Below are 20,248 nucleotides of genomic sequence, written 5' to 3'. Positions count from 1 at the left end.
AGTGAGACACCCATTCATCTTCAGTTATATTGGAGCCTATATCTTCGGCCCCCTCCCTCTGGTCTGTTATTCAAAAGTAATGTGCCCGTAAACCTCTCTTCAAATATGAATAATTAATTGATAACAAAGACCAGGGTTTCAAACTGCAAATGAGCATGTGTCCTAAATTCCTCATTTAGGTAAGGAAGTTTGCCTGAATCAATAGGAAAATGTGTAGATCATGAAGCATTGATTAAAGACCCATACTAGAGGAGACCAGCAGAAATGCATGAGCATGTACCTTCACCTGGCTACTGGACCTTGCTGTCGTCAGATTCTTTGCCGACGACAATAAAACTTTGAGTTTGTGCGATCAGCTATTCAATGTTTTTCAAGTTCAGCTTTGGGCACAAAGAAAAGTTTGCACAAGTACCAAGATTGTGAACAGTTTTTAATGAGAGCCCTAGCGCTTTATCTGGCAGAGTCATCAGTCAGCACTACAAGCAATGGCCACTAAATATTCCTAATAAGAAAATCTGTATTTAATCTGCCTGTTGGTTCCCACAATGCTTGTACTTTTGCTGAACCGTGCAGGAATCCTCATTCTTTGGCCCGTGTATGACTGGGTGAAATCTGAAACGACAAGCCTTGAAATGAACATTAATTGTTTTTGATCAATGTTTAAGTTCAAGGATTAACATTAAATTAGTTTTGGAAGGAGAGACTGGAAAAGGAAGCATTGCATTAGCCCCTTGTATCCTGCTGGAGCTCAGAGCACACTGGTGTTGCTTGATGGTCCATGTACCTCTGAGATAACTACAATCCCATGACAGCCTGTTTCCAAAGCACATAAAGCCATCATTGGCTTGTTCTTTGTTTGGACGACAGATTAAAGGGAATAATCGCATTTAATCGCCCTGTTGAAATATGGCCATGTGTCAGATTATACCGGGCACGAGCAGGTCTGTTGACACTAAATGTCACTTATGGATGTTAATAATTCTCAGTAAACTCTCTGAAGTAAAATATATATTGAAATAGGCTTCGCAGATCCGGAAAAGGTTGATTCAGTAGCAGGACAGAAAACCAATCTTGTCTTGGCAGCAGAGCCGGACTGGGATCACAAAGGAACCCTGGAAATGTTGACAGGCCAGTCCCCCTGCTGCTTTTGTAACTGGGGGCCGATATAGCTGCACGGCTGCAAAAACAGCCCCCACTAACAAAAACGGCCCCCACTGCTACAAAATCCCCCTCCCCACCCTACCAACGTTTTCAGCCTCCCGGGGAAACACCAGTTGCCCGCTACGGACATTCCGGCCTGCCTGGAAGCTCTGGCGGCTTTTGTCATTCCTTCATGTAACAGAGAATGGACAAAAGAAGGCAGCATGATTTACAATGGTGGATAATGTGGGAGTACCTTAAAGAGAATTTTTAACACAGAATTGCCAATACCATGAGTACATCAAACCCATGGCGTGGGATTACCTTAGTACTTTGGGTTTTGCTCTGCAGAATGGGGAGTAGTCAAAGGAATCAGAGTTTTTTTGTTGATTCCCACTTGTATTTACCCTGTTCCTGGGCTTGTGCACAGTTCAACAGGAATCAGGGTGAAACGTGCATGGCACGAGACCTTGGGGTGCACTGTTCCTGCACAACTTGTGATTCTAATTTGGTAGAAACTCCTGTTTCAGCCCAGACTGTTATTTCAAAGGCCCTCATGGTAAGGGAGCAAATGTTATTAACAACCCTCTTGGAGGAAGACTCAAGGGGGCGTCCAGCTTCTAATGACTCTACTCAGCTCCAGATGCAGGGGATTCTGGATGCCACTGTATTCAATTACAGAACCTTTTACATGTAACGAATATCAAACCATGAGCACGCACTCATGCAGCCACTTGACATGATCACTCCTAGGGCGCCTCTTGTGCATCAGCACCTTATGGCCAGGACAGGTAATGGCCCAAATACTCTTAAAACTTGATACCCTGAGAGAAGTTACAAAATGATTCTTTGGTTGCTTTCTCTCTGTTCTCTGTCATCTATGATACTGAAAATCTGAGGCGCACATGGTTAAATCCTTTCCTCAACAGGTACTGTATACCTTGTGAATAAAAAAGTGATTTTGTTATAATTATAACATGTATATTTATTGGCAAATTGCTACTATTCTTTTTATCATTACTATTATTAGTAATATGTTTGTTATTGGGATTACTAATAGTAGTAGTAGTAGTAGCTGTAATAGTAAAAATAATTGTAGTAGTAGGATTTGGTCGAGTGGTTCAGTTACTTAACCCCTTCGATGCGCGAGTCGGCCAACGGCCATCGCGAGCACTACCTCGGTAGCGCTGTGCACGTCCGTTGGCCGACGCGGCCAAGCTCACTCTTACAAACCGCGGCGGAGTTCGCACCACGGTTAAGCAGCTAATGTTCCCCATACAGGGATAGTGCCTACGTTCCATAAAGTACACTTTGCACATGCCTACAGCCCGATCTGATGAACCATTTACAGCAAACTTAGCATGAAGTAGAACTTTAGCAAGGAAGAATGCATTTCTTGGTTTGGTGTAAATCCGATCAGTTGTTTTTGAGATATTAGTGTTTAAATAAGTTACAGAGTGGGCTTTTTTCAGCCATCTTGAAACCCTTGAGTTGTCGGTGACTTGAGAGATTCGTGCTGTGGAAAAAAAAAATTGCATCCATGGGAACCCTCCTCAGATGTGCCTGACGCAAAAGGAGTGCTTAGGGGTAATCAGAGGCATGGAAAACTTAATTCATACAACAGGAAAAAAACAGCAACATTTGACTCATGGCTCTTGAGTTCCAAAAGTCACTTGAGCTGCGATTATTGCTGCCGGAAACACCCACCATATGGTAGTTGACACTCAAATCAATTCAGACTTGAGATTTTCATGCGCATCAAAAAAAAGTCAAATGCTTTCACAAGTGTCTAACCAAAATCAGTGACCAAGCCTTAGTGCCCAACCCCTTCTGCTCACTCCCGAAGGCTGTCCACTGTGGCAGTATCCTACAAGCAGCAGGAAGGAATCAGTGCCTGGCACAAGAATGACTCTGCACTCAACACCCGCAAAGCATGTCTGAAAGCCGTATGCAGAGGCGTTAACTCATGGCAAGGAGTAGGGCACAGTCCTGGCCATAGGCACCCTGCTTGGTCTGTGCATGACCGAACTCAATGACCACTGGGAGTTGGACGTTCATGACAGGTTGTATATTGCACACAACTTCAAGCCCTGCAGCCAACCCCCTCTGCATATGGCAAAATTCCAAGCACAACTGGAGCTGGAAATGAAGAACTTAATTAACCCGTTTACGGCGGCCGCGATTTTGCGGAAGTGTGGCACTTTCGCAAAACGGGAGGGGCCGCGTCGGCCATTGGCCGATGGCAGCACTGGGGAGGTAGTGCTGCCGTCGGCACGGAACGGGTTAAAAAAACTGAAATTCACTGAAAAACCCCATATAAAAACAGAGTTATGGTTCTGGCTCAAATACAACAAACTACTGAAATTCGTCAGTTTTGGTTTTCAGTGCAAACAAAACACACCATACGTTGTGCTGAGCACCACGCGTGAAAACCACACAAACATTCGAAGCAATACTACTCCTAATGTAGGGGTTGCCGATACAGTGGCAACGATATAGTGACTCTTAGTGTAGCCTGCAATGTAGAGAGACAGAACCCTTTTCATGTGGGTCAAACTTTCTTCAAATGTTTACAAATATTTGATAAATAGTAGGAGCTTTAATTAGGTATGTGTCTTAATCCCTTCGATGCTGATGACGAGCTCAGCTCGTCATCAGTTACGGCGCTCGTACGCTGATGACGAGCTGAGCTCGTCATGTAACACGGCTTTTCGCAAAACGCAGCGCACAGCGGGAAAACCGCTAGCGCGCATGCGGTTAAGCTAAGACTCCCTCAGACGAGTTAGCCGCTCTGCCCTTGTGTGATTCATTTCTGCCTGGGTAATATTAGTTGACCTTATTAAGATTCCATCCTCTTCATAAAATGCATGTTGTTTTTCTGAAAGGAAAATAGATTTCTGCTGGTATGATGATTCCTCCCTCCCACGAGCCCACATGTGTTTAAGAATCAGTTTAACAAAGTTGTTTGTGTGAGTTCCCAAGAAATTCCCACTTAATGATGTCATATCAAAACACAATGAAGTGTGGCTGCTGTGAGCAAGAAATATAACCGCGTGTTTGACACAGAAAGCAGAGCTGACTTGTAAAGGTTGGTTATATAAATAATACAAATTAAACTGGTTCTTGAAGTAAGAGGTGGGTTTATTCAACCTCATCCAGCAACAGCCCACAGCAACTAACAAGTCCAGAATACCACGAGCACAACATTCTATATTCTAAGAACACAGGGGTTCTCCGTGTTCCCAAATCTTAATAGAGTGTAGAAGAGAACATCACACATCTCCCTTCTATACACTTTGAACAAATGAGTATGATATACAACCATTAAGAGAACCTGAGAGAACTAGAATTAAATAACTCACATAAACAATTTTAGTAAAGGAAACAGAACCAAGAGCATATTCAAACATAATCTCTCAAGTATACAGGAGCTCTGTGAGTTCTTTGACTCCTTCTAAAGGAAGAGGAAGAAGGAGAAAACCTGTCAAAGGAAGAATTAGACAAAAAATGCAAATTATCATGAGAATCACCAACATGAACAGAGCCCCTTTGAGATGTCAAATATGGATCAACAACAACAACACGACTCTTATTCCATATTCTCCCATCATCAGTTTTAACAGCATTTCTAAAGATCTTAATTACAGCTCTAATATCAGTATATTTGGACCAAGGTCTACATCCTACAGGAGTCTTAATTTTCACAAAATCACCAACTTTGACATCTTGATAATGAACATTTTTCTTTTTGTCAAAGTAAGACTTGCGGGCATCTTGTTTGAGTAATTCTTTTGTCCTCCAAGCACCAATGTCATTATCCACCAGACCTTTATTCATACACATCCACCCAGGGCACAACACAGTGTTAGGAGCCCTCCCTTTGAAAAGTTCAAATGGAGACCTGCCCGTGGTAGCATGAGGAGCAAAGCGATAGGTGTTGATTCTGTCCTGCAGAGTAGACTTCCAATTAAGACTGGAAGAACGAGCGAGCTGAATAGACTCCTTCAATGTCTTATTAACCCTCTCAATAGCACCATTGGTTTCAGGATGGTACAAAGAACATTTCTTATGAACAATTCCACATTTTTTTAAAAATTCAGTGAAAACAAAAGAACAAAATTGAGGCCCATTGTCAGATAATAAACTGTTAGGAAAGCTCTCCTTATTGAACAGAGGTTCTAGAAATTTAATGATAGCTTCAGAGGTGATATCTCTGACAGCAGAGACTTCAATCCATCTAGAATAAAGGTCAATTAACACAATTAGATAAGGAGTATCCGAAACACCTTGAAGGGGACCTACAATGTCGATAGCAACCTCATCCCAGGGATGACCTGGCAAAGTTCTCTTCACCATAGGCATGTGTCTAGTTTTTAGAATCTTATCACTAGCACAACATTCAGGACATTCTCTAACCATTCTCTCAATATCTAAGTCCATACCTGGCCACCAAAATTGCATGCGAAGTATCTCCTTGGTTTTCACTATGCCTAAATGACCACAATGAGCATGTACTAATAGTCTTTTCCTCAATGTGCCGGGAGGAACAAGTTTTGTCCCTCTAGTTAACAGACCATTGTTAACCGAAAGCTCATCTGAAATCAACAACCAAGGTTTGACCAACCTAATGTTATTCTTCAAAGATTGCATGACACTCAAAATTTCTTGATCCTTCTCCAATTCCACTCTCCATTCAGATTCTTCAATTGCACCATCAGTCACCTCACATACATTTGTAACCTCATCCCAATCACTTGAGTCATCAACTTCAGAGTTATCAGAATCAACTAATCTAGACAAACAATCCGCAGATTTATTAGCTAAGCCAGGAATGTACTCCACATCAAACTCAAATTCTTGTAATGAGACAATCCACTTTCTGATTCTAGAAGATATTGCATCCAAACCTTTCTTAGAAAACACTTCTCTCAAGGGTTTATGATCGGATAATACACTAACTTTTGTGCCCCAGATCAAATTTTTGAACTTCCTTAAAGCCCAAAAAATTGCGAGAGACTCTCTCTCTATCACAGAATAATTGCATTCTGCACCCCTGAGACAGCGAGATGAACAGCAAATCAAGGCATCTTTCCCATTCTTCTTTTGAACCAACACCGCCCCTAGTCCCTTATCACTCGCATCGGTAAACATGACCGTGGGAAGACCAGGAACAAAAGCATGAAGAGAAGGCGCCTTTCTTAACTCATTCTTAATGCATATAAATTCTTCCTGACATTCATCCGTCCAGTCAAAGACAGCATTTTTTACCGTTAACCTTCTCAAATTGCAAGTTTTGCTGGCAAAATCAAAAATAAACTTACCATAGAATTCTACCATCCCTAAAAATGAGAGAAGTTCATCCCTACTCTTCGGCTCTTTTACCTTATCAATAGCCTCAACCAATTCCTTCTTAGGAAAAACTCCATTACCAGTAATCCGATGACCTAAATAATTGACCTCCTGTACTCTAAACTTACACTTAGTCCGCTTCAGAGTCATACCAGCACCATCCAAACGTTCCAGCACCAAAGCAACTCTTTTATCATGCTCAACAATGCTGTTACCATAAATCAGTAAATCGTCCTGGTAGCATTTGACACCCACCAAGCCCCTTAAGATCTTTGACATAATTCTTTGAAAGACAGAGGCCGCTGACACAAGGCCAAACGGCATTCTCCTGAATTTAAAAGTACCCATGGGTGTTACAAATGCGGTCAGATCTTTTTTTTTTTTTTTTTTGAAGTAAGAGGTGGGTTTATTCAACCTCATCCAGCAACAGCCCACAGCAACTAACAAGTCCAGAATACCACGAGCACAACATTCTATATTCTAAGAACACAGGGGTTCTCCGTGTTCCCAAATCTTAATAGAGTGTAGAAGAGAACATCACATGACTCATTCCCATTTTCTCGACTGATGAACTCTGGTAATTAGCGTCCGGGGGTAACAAAGAGCAAATTGAAGCAGGGCCTGATTAGTTCCTCTAGGGCTGGACGACCTGCCTATCATGGAAGAGCATGGACTTTGGAACCGGAAGTAAGAGATTATGATTCTGACAGACCATCTCCCTCACTTCCCACACCAGAGAACACGCTGATTCCCCTGGCGCTTCTGGTTGGGAGCCCGACAAGACAATCTGGCAGTAAGAAGAGTGACATCTTGTAACTGGAATGAGGAACCCTTTATGTGCAGAGACTTCTTATATTCAAGCCTTCCTGGTCCTCAGAGGGCCACGCAGCTAGTGTGCCATGGGCCTTAGTGCAAGAAAGGAAAGTGGCCCAATGGCTGCTGTTTGAATTATTAAATACAGCAATAATCAGGTTTCAGTGGTCCCCCGGGTCTCTGGGATCAGGTGCCACTGCACCTGCTGCACCAATAGATGATATGCCCGAGCCCACATTTTCTACTGGATTCCAAAAATTACTGTTATCACTTGCACTTGGGTTCCCGATTTACATGATTAGCGTTAATAAATAGTTTGCTATTTCGGATTTGGACTTTTGAATGTATGATGTGCTCGTCTGAAGTTCTTAGCTTTCCTCAAGTAAAAACATATTTTCCCAGCAGCGGCCCATGCAGGTAAGAGGTGTGGGGCGCTGGGGCCGGGTGGGAAGGGATTTCGACAGATGACGGCGAGGGAAAATGAGTTCTTAATTTAATTTAAATTTCCCTCGTGGTCGTCTGTCGAATCCCTCCCCAATCTGGCCCACTGCCCCACCGCTCTTACCTGCACAGGCCGCTCCTGTATTTCCCATTTTTAAAGCTCCATCTGTTGAGCATGCCCACTCTCAGCCAGTTTGTCACAATCAATCAGTTTCTGTTTTTGAAGACGAATGTCGTAAACAACTCATTTTATATAACAAAGTTTAGTTTACAGAAGAATTATTACAAATAAGTAATGCCGAAATCCCTCTTTATCTGCGATTTTCCCGAATTTGCCAATGTTTTTATAAATTGTGTACGTTGGAATACTTCTCAGGTGCGTGTTTGCTGTGAGAAATTGTGTTTTTGTTTAATAGCAACATTTGCTGATGATTTTAATTTGGATCTATGAATCTACCCTTTGGCCAGCCTAACGTGAAAGCAACCAACACAGTCCAGCTTTGCACATAAATATTGCTTGAATTGGGTAATATATGTGATTGAGGCATTGTCTGTTACTGGTGTGGTACCACGCTTTATTTTCCAAGTTGAGTTAGATAAGAGTGTTGTGCAGCATCATCTGGCATTATAGGTGTTGTTAGTCAGTTGCCTGGGCCATTGAGCATGTGGTAATGTTGAAAAGTAATGATGATGTTGATGAATACTTAGGAACTTGGCATGGGACCGCTATGCTGGCAGACTCAATCGACTAAACTGTGATTTTTATTTTTAATTTAGTACAGATTTTTACATTGTGCTACATGACCACCTTGTGGTAGCTTCCTAGCCCTCGATGCAGAGTAGGATGAAAAAAGCAGGATAAGTCAAGGGGCGTCTAATATAATGCGAGGAGCGATACAGTACCAAATATTCTTCTGTTACACTCGTTTTAGGGATAGGCAAGCTGCTTTTACTATTCCAGAGTTTTCTTTTACTCTTTTTGCATGGTGCCATGGTCTACCATGTCATGGGCTTGAGCAACGGGTGTGGTGTCGGCTACAGTCTGTTCTGCGTGATGATCGGTTTCATCATACGTTTGCGGGGCACATACATAAACTCATTTTCAAGGTGACTCCTGACTGAATGACTGAGCTTAATTTAAATCTATTCTATACAGATGTAATTTACGTAGATAGTCTGATAAACTGCCATGAGTCTGCTGGCCACCTTAGACATTGGACGCCTGATCGTAGTAGATGAGCGGGTCCTCGTTAAGATAGCCTTCCTCAGTTTCCAAACCTTCAATGCTTCTGAATCCTGAAAGGTAGCCATCGAGTAAGGGGGTGGCTCTGCATATACCTGCAATTTTCTTGTGATTTCCATGGCAGTGATTATACTGGAAAATGCAATATTTTAAATTAGCCTGTAGGTGTCTGGGACCTTCATGTAATCTGTTGCTTTTGCCATGAGTAGTGTGGCTGTAATCTGCTAGAGGTTTTCAGACACTATCCACCCGATCATGGGCTGTGATGTCAGTGAGGAGTTTCTCAAATAGTCTTTGATGTATCAGGCCGTGCAGCTCTTCGGTAGAAAATGTGAGACTTTGCTCTTGTCCTCCAGTTTCCTCATCGCCTCTATTTTCATGGGTGCAAAGGGAGAACTTTGATTGGTGGAGCGACTGGAGGTTAAGGGCATTGCTCAGGATTGCCACCTTTGGATGTATGTCAGTACAACGCGATCTTTTAGATCGCGGTACTTTACCATGCGGTTTCTACAACGCAAGTCGTTACAACGACTTGCGTTTGAGGGTGCGGATTGAGGATTATTATAATTCTATATTCCAACACCAGCCCACGTAACAGTAGGGAAGTTGTTGGAGTATAAAATTACAATATTCCTTAACCAACAGCGCCATCCTGCGCAAGTCGTAGTAACGACTTGCGTTGTAATGGCAGCGGTAAAGGTAGTGCGGTGTAAACACCGCATTGTAAACAATGTTTCCCCCACATTTTCTCCAGTTTCATTATTCTGCATTCAAAGGATTCTGGGCAATATAGTTGGAGGAAGATTTTCAAAATGCCCGTTCCTTTATCAAATGCCTTGTTTATGTGATTGGTACGGTACACCTTTTTATTATTTTATCCGCTTTTCCACTTGGTCAAATCCTTAGCTACATATGTAGTTTATATCTCATCTTATTTCCGACCTTCCAGGAGCATGAATATTGGCATTTCAGATGTCTTCCTTTCCTTTTGATGATGCTGGTCTCTGGTATATTTCGTAAGCCCTTATTTTCGTCCTTTCTTTCTGAATCTGAATGGGTGGATATGTCCAGTATTCTCGTCTGCATACTTTGACTTTGGTGGAATCGTCGATTTGAGATTAATGCACTGATGGAGCACGGAAAAGTACGGAGGTCGCAGTTTTCCTATCAAGCAACCATCACAATTCTAACGGGACAGGATAGCACTGGAGAGTCAGATGGGGCCAAGAGAAAAAGGTTATTCCTTTGTCTTACTGATTTGTACTTTTTTCTTAAGTTTAAGCAAAACAAATGTAAGCACAACAGACAAGACCTAGCTAGTCATCAGTACAAACCTTTAGCCATTCCTCCTACAGTACAGAACACAATGCTTTTAATTAATTGGACACGCACCACAGCTTTCGTTATTCGGGGCCACAGGCAAATATATACACTCTATTTATTTGCGAAGCAGACCCATTGTGCTTATCTGTGCATTTTGTAAGTCACATGTCTAATGAGCATGAACACCACAAAGCACAGACTGATGACTGTGCGTCTGCCAGTCTGTCTGTCCGTCCATCTGTCTGCGTATTTATCTGCCTGTCCATCGATCGATCTATCTATCGATCTATCTATCTATCTATCTATCTATCTATCTATCTATCTATCTATCTATCTATCTATCTATCTATCTATCTATCTATCTATCTATCTATCTATCTATCTATCTATCTATCTATCTATCTATCTATCTATCTCTCTCTCTCTCTCTCTCTCTCTATATATATATATATATATATATATATATATATATATATATATATATATATATATATATATGTGGAAAATAGACAAAAGAAACCGCCAACGTGCCTCCAAAGACACTTCTTCAAAGTGTTTGAATTGCATTTCTGCCAAAGATGTTGATGTTCCCGCAGAACACTGTCCAACTTAAGTCCAGAAGTCCATAAAATAGCCTCTCTCATTTGAGTCGAAAACCTCCTTTCGGGATGCCAGACCGCAGCTGTCATAAAGGATTTCCTGCAATGGCGTCAAACCTATAAAACAATACACTTTGAATTCTTCAGACGAGAAGAGGGGTTTTCAGAAGACCTATTTGTTTGAGAGGGATGAAAGACCCTGGGCCAGTCCATAACACAAAACACATTGTCTACTGCTTGGGCTCCGCACATCTGGATATGAAATTGATGGTGCCGGTTGAGCGAAGGTAAACTCGGATGCACTTGCTCCATGTACCAAGCCTTTGTGCTCCTCAGATCCATCTGCTCACAATTACGTCCACCGCAGAGCTTGAGTTACTTCCAATCAAGTGAGTCCTGCTGGCCGGTAATGCGCAGCAGCTGGGACATATCCGAACATGCAAATTGTTGGATCATTGCACATCATAATTAAGGGTTGGGGGGGTACATATTCAGAAACTGAAATTGACAGAGTTCAAAGTGCTCATTATTTTCGATTAGGGTTCCTCTCTCTTGAGAGGTTGCTAAACACCGTGCCCTGGGAAGCGGGAGGTTGCGGAGCATGTTTACCTGACCAAGTGAGGATAGTCATCTCCCGCATCCAGGGGCGTAACAAAGGCCCCTGCAGTCCCCGCAGTGTGGGGGGGGCCTCACCCTCCAGGGGGCCCCGTCAGCACCCCACTTCTGCTGGGGAGCTCTAGATTGAGTCTGGTGGGGGCCCCTTCACGTACCCTGCAGGGGGGCCCCCTCAAGGTTCGTTACGCCACTGCCCACATCTGCAGAGCATGCATTCCCCAGTTTTGATATTATTAGTGCCATAATGTGCTACATACTGCAAGGTTTTTTTTAAAAAAAAAATTTTAACGTGTACATGTAGTGTCTTTACTTGTGCGAAGTGGTATCGAGCAATGCTCGCTCTTTCAGCGAAGTTCTGGGAATCTGTGTAAAGTCGTTTGTTGATCCTAAAAAGTGCACATATGAGCAGGATATCCCATGTATTAGTGACTTTGGCTTGTGTAGTGATGACACCGAGGCAAGTGTACCAAGGAGAAACAGGTTTCCGCGACTTCCAACTCCACAGCTCCCTGGAGAATAACTGTCCAACCTCACCTGAATACTTGAACATACACATTTCATCCTAGAACACTCTGTCATAGTAGATGACATAGAGCAGCTATTAACCATACAGTACAGCATACTACAACATCTCCTTTTTTACCACAATAAGAGATGTATGGTATTGTTACAGAACACAGAATGCTATGGAACAATACACTAATACGTAATCCTATTTAACAACAGTTGGTTTAACCCAAAGAAGTTAAAGAGGTCATATGGAGACCATTTTGGGTTGCATCAGTATCGAGGTCGAAAATGTTGTGCTACAAAATATTGTAAACTGAATATCAACTGCCAAAATATCACAAAGGTAAGTAAATGAAGGTATATGTAGAGATACTAGCCTTAACTCCACATCTGTGTCCCCTTTCAATATAGATGTTTATCACCAAAGTGCATATATGTGGTATAGTTTAGCATAGTGCATCTATACTTACCTGTATATGCCTACATTCTCAATATTTTGGTATTCAGCTACAATATATATGTAATGCTGTATTTAAAATGAAATATCCTATTAAAATACCCAATTTTGTCCTTGATCAGAGCATGGACCAGATTACTGTATCTCATCGCAAAGTCTGGATGTGCAAACCCCTTTCCTCACTACTTAATTTGTGAAAAAATATTGGTCTAAAAATCCAAGTCTGATGATGAAAAATTAGTCCTGGTCCCAAATAAGTACTAGCAGAACCCACTTCCGGCAACCAGCTGCACAAGCAAAATACTGATTGTAGCAGATCACACTGTGGTATCGCAGTTGGGGCTCTGTGGTGATTAGAATTTGAATTGGAACTCCTGTCCATTGCTTCTGTTACAGTCTTAAGCACCACCAAAAATGATACTGAGTGAGAAGCAGCAGAAGACCACGCCTATTTTCACTCACAAAGTTGAAGGATGGTCCCCAATATTCTCATATCTGATAGAGACATCTAGCCACAGATTCCTTACATTTGAATTTCCTAGGAATCAGACTGGAACAGGAAGATTTTTCTTCAAGTAATACCCCTGCGTGCCAGTAGGTGGCATTGGCAATGTGCCATAGTGATATCCATGTCACCTACATAGGCACCACGTCAGCTTGCTGATGTCGGTTCTTTTCTTTCTGCACCAGCTAAGCACTGATCCATGAAGAGGGCTATCCTCTGTCACTTTTTGACAGGCTTTTTTTTTTACTTTTGATCTTTTTGGTGTGTAGGCTTTTTCCATCATGTCTAGGAAGGATTCTGGGTTCAAACCGTGCAATGCTGGTCACCTCGCCCTGTCCGTGACAGACCCGCGCCTGGTTTGCTTGTGGTGCCTGGAGTGCGACCATGATTTAAAGTCGTGCTCTGACTGTCGGGCCATGGCTCGGGGCACTTTGAGGTAGCGGTCCCTAAAGCTACTTGTGTCCCATCAGTCGCCCCGCATCACGTTACAGCTAGGTCTTGTTCACGGTACCAGTCGAGAGGAAAGGCCAGGTTCTGCTCCAGGAGTCCGAAGTTCTCTTCGTGCACCTCGAAATTATCGACACACTCAGGGACGAGGCGCAAGAACCACAAGAAGTTGAAGCTTGGTTCAACTTCACCCCGTCCTACAGCCGACGTGACAGAGGAGTCTTGGCATTCTAGGCCTCTTTCTTCCCGCCTCCCTTATTTTCTGGGAGCCGGAGTGACCCCCGCCCAACTCTGAGCGTTATGCAAGGCCATGTGCCTCATTTTTGGGATGCCTGACCCTCCGGACTCACCTTCAGGCCCCAGGGAGTTAGAAGGGGCTCCATTGGTTTCTGTGCCAGTGGCTCTGGTCCAATGCTGACAAACCCCTATGATTCTGGGACAGGATCTGGTCTAGCACTGGTCGAGCCATTGTGACCTTCCTCAGCGCCGGCCCTGACTCCAATGCTCCCAGTGCTGCTAGACACGTCCTGATGCCTGATGACCTGGAGCCAGTACCGCATCGACTGACGTTGATACTGGCGCCCATAGAAACTCCGGGTCCTAGGTCTTTTCCTGAGTGGCTAGGAGTGGGAGAAGATTGGGAGGGGTTGCTGGATCCTTTAGAAGACTGGCCTTATCAAGAAAAGGACTGGTATGAGGAATTGGGTGAGGCCAGTGGACGAGACACCTCTCTAGATTCTGGCATGCTTTTTCCCCCTACCATCTAGTGTCTTTTGCTATGTTGGTGCGAAGGGCGGCTGAGGTCCTAGACTTTCAACTCCCTTCCGTGGTGGTCAAGACTGATAACTTGATGGAATCCTGCAGCCTGGTGGATCCTCTTTGAAACCATTGTTGCCCTTTAATGAGGCCCTTACAGATGACCTCCTGGGAACTTGGTCCAAGCCCAGCACATGTGCTTCTGTGAATAGTACAGTTGCCTGCCAACACCACCCTGGTCCGTGCGACCCAAGTTTCCGCACGACCCACCCTACTCCAGAGAGCTTGCTGGTCCATGCCTCTTCCTCCCATGGCAAGTTCCCTTTTGCTCCTCCGGGCAGGGAATCCATGAGGCTGGATAGTTGGGGTAAGAACATTTTTTCTTCCACCAGCCTTGCATTGCAGTCGGTAAAAACGGCATGCTTATGTGGCCATTATTCACACTCCCTGTGGGAAATTGTTGCACAAGTGCTGCCACAAACTTGCAGTATATTGTACAGAAAAGTTTATCAACCCTCTTTCTTCTTCCCTTTCTGATATTTTGCTTTTCGTTTTTACCCTTGCCCAGCAGGGCTCTGGTCTGGGCACTCTGAAAGGGTACCTTTCAGCCCTATCTGCCTTTCTGAGACTGCCAGACCAACCATGCTTATTTAAATCTCTCATTGTAAATAGATTCCTCAAGGGACTTGTACATATAATCCCAACTTCCCCTGTCATTATTTCTCAGTGGGACCTTAATTTGGTTCTCAACTTCCTAATGTGCGCTCCATTTGAACCTCTGCACAATTGCCCCCTCATGATGCTTACCATTAAAACAGCCTTTTTAGTAGCAATCACATCATCCAAGAGGGTAAGTAAATTGCAGACTTTGTCATCCAAGCCTGCTTACCCGATAATATTCCCTGAGAAGTTGGTGCTTCCCACTAGGGCCTCTTTCCTTCTGAAAGTGGTAACACCATTCCATGTGGGGCAATCTCTCATCTTGCCCACTTTCTATGCTACTCCACATCCCTGTAAGGAAGATGAGCATCTCCACTGTCTGGATTCAAAAAGATTGTTGTTGTTCTACCTTGAACACCCTAAAGAAATCCAGGTGGACAACCAACTCTTTGTGGGTTACGCTGGGGCAAAGAAAGGTTGTGTGGTGCAGGAGAGGACTATCTCACAATGGATCATCCTCTGCGTCATGATTTGCTAAGCTCTGGCAAAGAAATAGCCTCCTAAAGGCTTAGAAGCTCATTGCACCAGAGCTAAGGCTGGTTCCACAGCATTGCAACGTGGAGTTCCAGTCCTCGACATTTGTCAGGCAGCAATATGGGCATCCCTGGACACGTTTACCAAGCATTACTGCCTCGATGATCAAGTCCACAGGGAAGGCCTTTTTGGCTGTTCTGTCTTGCAGAACTTTCTGGTCTTAACATGTCCATAGCCCCTCCTCTAAGGATGGTATTGCTTGGGTATCTATTTAAAGGTAAAGAATCTGCGGCTAGATGTCTCTATCAGTTTGACAAGTTACTACCTTCCGTAACTACTTATTTGGTAGAAACACGATCTAGCCGCAGATTCCTTAACGATCCACCCATCCTCCCTACACTGCAGACCAGTCTCTAAGTTTGATCCCTTTCTGGGCCCTAGTTGTTGATACACACAAATGTCAGTGCACTTTATGGAACGTCATGAAAAGTAACTGATATCAGTGCGCCATGGTGGTGCCTTTATAAGTGACATGGTTGTCCCTCCGGCACAGACGGTGCTGATGAAATCATACGGAGCCGACCAATGCCACCTGCTAGCGCGCAGGTGTATTGCTTGCAGAAAAAACTTCTGGATCCAGTCTGACGCCTGAGATATTCAAAGGTAAGAAAGCTGCTGCTAGATCATGTCTCTACCAGATAAGGCATTACTGAAGGTAAGTAACAAGTCTGTCAGTTGCTTTAGAGAAACTGCAGAATTTACAAAATGTTCAGAGCTCTTTTACCTAATATGTCCCTTTTATGAAGCCATTGTAATGAACATTTGATATCTGGACGACATAGTGAACAGGTCCAGCTAGTCACAGTACTGAAGTTCTTCTTTTGTATTGTATTTCAGGTGTTCCATTGAAACCCAGGAAAGAGCTCAGTTTTACTGAACTGCAGAATGGGGGACTGGAGGTGAGATGGTCCTCCAAGTTCAACATCTCAGTGGAACCCGTGATCTATGTTGTGCAGAAGAGATGGAATTATGGCATTCACCCCAGTGAAGATGACGCAACCAGCTGGCAAACCTTGACACAGGTTAGCCTTCCACATAAAGCCTACACTTAATTGCTGTTCTACATTTTTAAACTGCCTTTTACATATTCCTTGCACTGGTAGGCATTTTGAAACTGCCACACACATCTTCCTTGCACTGTTAGACATTTAAAACTACCTCTTACATCTTCCTTGCACTGTTGGACATTTTGAAACTGACTCTTATAACTTCCTTGCAAAAAAACTACCTCTTATATCCGCCTTGTTATGTTATACATTTCGAAACAATCTTATATCTTCCTTGCACTCAGATATTTTGAAACTACCTTGTACACTGTCCTTGCAATGTTAAATGTTTTGAAACTTCCTCATATTTCCCACTCACTGTCGGATATTTCGAAACTACCTCTTATATTTCCCTTGCTCTTTTTGTTTGACAAGGAGCTTTATAAAGAATATTAGTGACAAATTGGATGAAGTGGCAATCTTGATAAGCATAACACATAAGGTTTTTAAATCTCAAAAATTCCGAACTGGTAATATTGTAGGTGGAAGTGAGCTTTTCCTGTTAATGTGAAAGGGGGGTTTATGAAAGCATTATGAACAGACTTGAAAAGTGGACTTTTCCTGCTCTGTGAAAGTAGAAGAACAAACCCGACTTCTTGCCACTTATCAAGACACCAAAACAAATAAAGTCTTGGTTACTGCAATTAGACTAATATGGTGCCGTCATTGTATATGCTGGATCATACCATGGTTTATTTTCCTTTCACTAAGCCTAGACGTGGAATTACATTGAAAGTGAGGCTTCTGTTATGACTGCAGTTAGAACCCAGTATAGTATTTGGTAGCTATGTAGAAAAGCATAAGGTCTTACAAGTAGGAAAGTTTGCAAAAAGGGAGCTCACAAATAGGCAGATAGGCCTCAAACTTTACAGAACAAACACATCTCCATTGCTCAGCCTCCATTGATGACCATGTTCATGGCATAGTTCTCAAAAGGAGACACATAAACTATTATTGTGTCTACCTCAAAAAGCAATAGTATAAATAAGTATGGACCAGGTGTATCAAGCAGTTTTTCTGTCGCAAACTCCAAATTGGAGCGCTTGCGACCGAAAACCCACTTTTAGCAGTGACTAAACCCATTTTAGAAGTCTAAGGGGCATATTAGCAAGGGCACTATCGCGCTTTCGCGGGACTTTTTCCCGCTAAAGCGGCGATAATTTTATCGCCCTATTAGCAAGCTGTCGCTAACAGCAGTTAGCAACAGCGTTTAGGCGATAGCGACTGTTTTGGGGCCTGCTTTGCATGTCAGCCGCTGGATTTCCAGCGATATACACGCATTGAGCCGCTATCGCCGGATATTTTATCGCATTAGAGATAAACGTTGCTAATAGCACGTTATCTCTGCGATAATATCCGGCAATAGACAGCAATAAAAAAAAATGCGCTAAGCGCATTTAGCGATAAATATCGCTATTTGTTGCTAATATGTCCCTACGTTTTTACTGACTCCTAAAATGGGTTTAGAAACAGATAATTAATAGCTTTCGGGAAGAGGCATGTTGTAGGCGTCCTTTCCAAATAGAGATTCATATCCACATGTATCAGTGGATGTAAACCATTGAAAAGATACTGACCGCCATGTTGCTGTAGTAATCCATTTTGCAAAAGGCAAGGGTCCCTTCCTCTTTGTGAATATTAAAAATTGTTTGTTGTGTCTAAAACAAACAAAACATGTAAACCTTTCTTTTTAAACAAAGCCCTGTTTCCTTTAAGGCAAACCAGCTGCATTTGTTTTTAACCCCTTCGCTGCGGGTGTTATTCGCCCGCTGTGCTGGGGGGCGAGGGGGCGCGCACAGCGCCCCCATGCTCATGACGAGCTTAGCTCATCATGTGGCACAGTGCTCGTGTGCTCATGACGAGCTGAGCTCGTCACGGCCACACCCGTTTTCGTGGAACGTTCAGCACAGCAGGGGAATTATCCCCGCGTGTGATCGTTGACGGCCCATGACGAGCTCAGCTCGTCATGAGCACACGAGCACCGTGCCTCATGACGAGCTGAGCTCGTCATGAGCATGCAAGGAGTTAAAAAAAATACTTTATTGAAATGCGATCACAGTGCTGGTGGTCTGCTGACCTCAGTAGGCCACCATGCCTGTGTTGATGCCCAATCATGGTGAGCCGCATTTGCGAATTACCTCATTCATATTTATGAGGTTGTTCGAATTCTGAACCTCCCACAATTCGGATTTGTAAGAACTGACTTATTAGTACATAGGTCAGTACTTAAAAATCTTTACTGGTCGCAAAACTTCTGGCCGCAGTTTCAGACCACTATTTTACCACCAGATTCTCGTACATCTGGTCTCATAAGTTTGCGTTTTGATTTTCCTGCAATTGAGATCCCTTTGTGACCTCCTTTTCATTTTCTGTTGACATGGTGGCTGAATACGATAGAAAGCTGACATCAGATGTGGTCTGTGGGTCACAAGCTCAAATCCTACCTTCCCCATCACTGATGTCCATCTTCCCAGGCTTTCAAATTGGGTACTTTAAAGTGGCTACTAGTAATCTCTGCTATTAACAGTGCTTAGGAAAACACAGCTCGGATGTTTAGTGCTACATAAAAATACTTTCCATTATATGCCAGTTAGTGTGTCCAATCTAGTTATCTTCTGACATCGGTGTACAGTTACTTAGCATAGATTCAATCCTTAATTTGTATCAGAATGAGAGCAGGGGCACCGATGCTGCAAGTGCTACTAATTGCTAAGGGTGTGTTATACCAAGGCTACTTGCTCTTAATTCCACATCATACCTTCTTCCACTACCCTGCACTTCTTGTCTGTTTTCCTCACTCTTGCAAGTTATATTTTATCCTTGCTTGCTCCCTTTGTTGCTATGATTTATCTTCGTTTATGTCCTTGTTCTGCCATTCTCTCTCTTGGTGTGGGCCAGAGCCTGATGATGAAAAATTAGTCCTGGTGCCCACCACCCAGGGCCGTAGAGAGCACCGGACGCTTCCCCCGTGGGCCACCAGTGTTAGGCAGGGCCGGACTGACTACTGGACAGTTGTGTGTGCTGCCGAGCAGGGGGATGATTTCTCCGTGGTATGGGCGTATTTCGTTGATGGGGACCTGCGTACGCTTTGAAAAAAAAAGCAAAGCGAATTTCGTTTTGCACACACAGGTCCCCATCGACGAAAGCATCCCCCTGCTCGGCAGCACGCACAACTGCCTGGTAGCCAGTCCGGCCCTGGTGAGTGCGGGGCCAGTTTTGGACCCCTGGGGGCATTTTTATTACCAGGGGCTTGTTTTGCAGCATATCACCCCCTGTAACAAAGCAGCTGCAGTGTTTTCCAAGCACACCCCCCATACCCCCACCACCCTGCGGCCGGTCAGACTCAATTGCCAGGACAGGTTTGCGTTCCTAGTCCGGCCCTGCCACCAACTGCAGCCACATTCGCAAATTAAGAAATGGATTGGCTTTGAAGATATTATGCTCCCATTTCCTGACACTCTAAAAATGGAGCTTTTTTAGATGAATGCATCATGTCTAGAAAATAATACTATAAGGGTTATAGGGTGTACATTGCGTGGGATGAACAAGGTGGAGACTCTCTAAATAGGTGTGACCAAGAAACAAAAATAGGAATCATTCAAGAGTCAATAAGGGTGTGGCCTGAAATATGTGAATAAGAATCATATGCTTGACACAGCATGCCTCTTGACTGGCATTTGGGTGACTCTTCCTGAGTTTTGTTATTGCTTCGAGATATATCACACAAAAAAGAACATTCACTTAAAATAA

At 43.4% G+C, this 20,248-nt stretch overlaps 1 protein-coding gene across 1 annotated transcript in view; it reads left to right on the top strand.

Annotated features, from left to right (window-relative positions):
* The window catches only part of ANOS1 (anosmin 1), a 451,571-nt gene that overhangs the window by 299,254 nt on the left and 132,069 nt on the right, over positions 1–20,248 (top strand). The window contains exon 5 of the mRNA XM_078657674.1: positions 16,290–16,474. Coding sequence (XP_078513800.1) covers positions 16,290–16,474 — 185 coding nt within the window. The remainder of the gene's footprint in view (positions 1–16,289; positions 16,475–20,248) is intronic.

The sequence above is a fragment of the Lissotriton helveticus genome, chromosome 8 (genome assembly GCF_964261635.1).
Source record: "Lissotriton helveticus chromosome 8, aLisHel1.1, whole genome shotgun sequence".
Taxonomy (NCBI): domain Eukaryota; kingdom Metazoa; phylum Chordata; class Amphibia; order Caudata; family Salamandridae; genus Lissotriton; species Lissotriton helveticus.
Note: the sequence above shows the minus strand (reverse complement) of the source record. Positions and strands in the feature narration are given on the sequence as shown.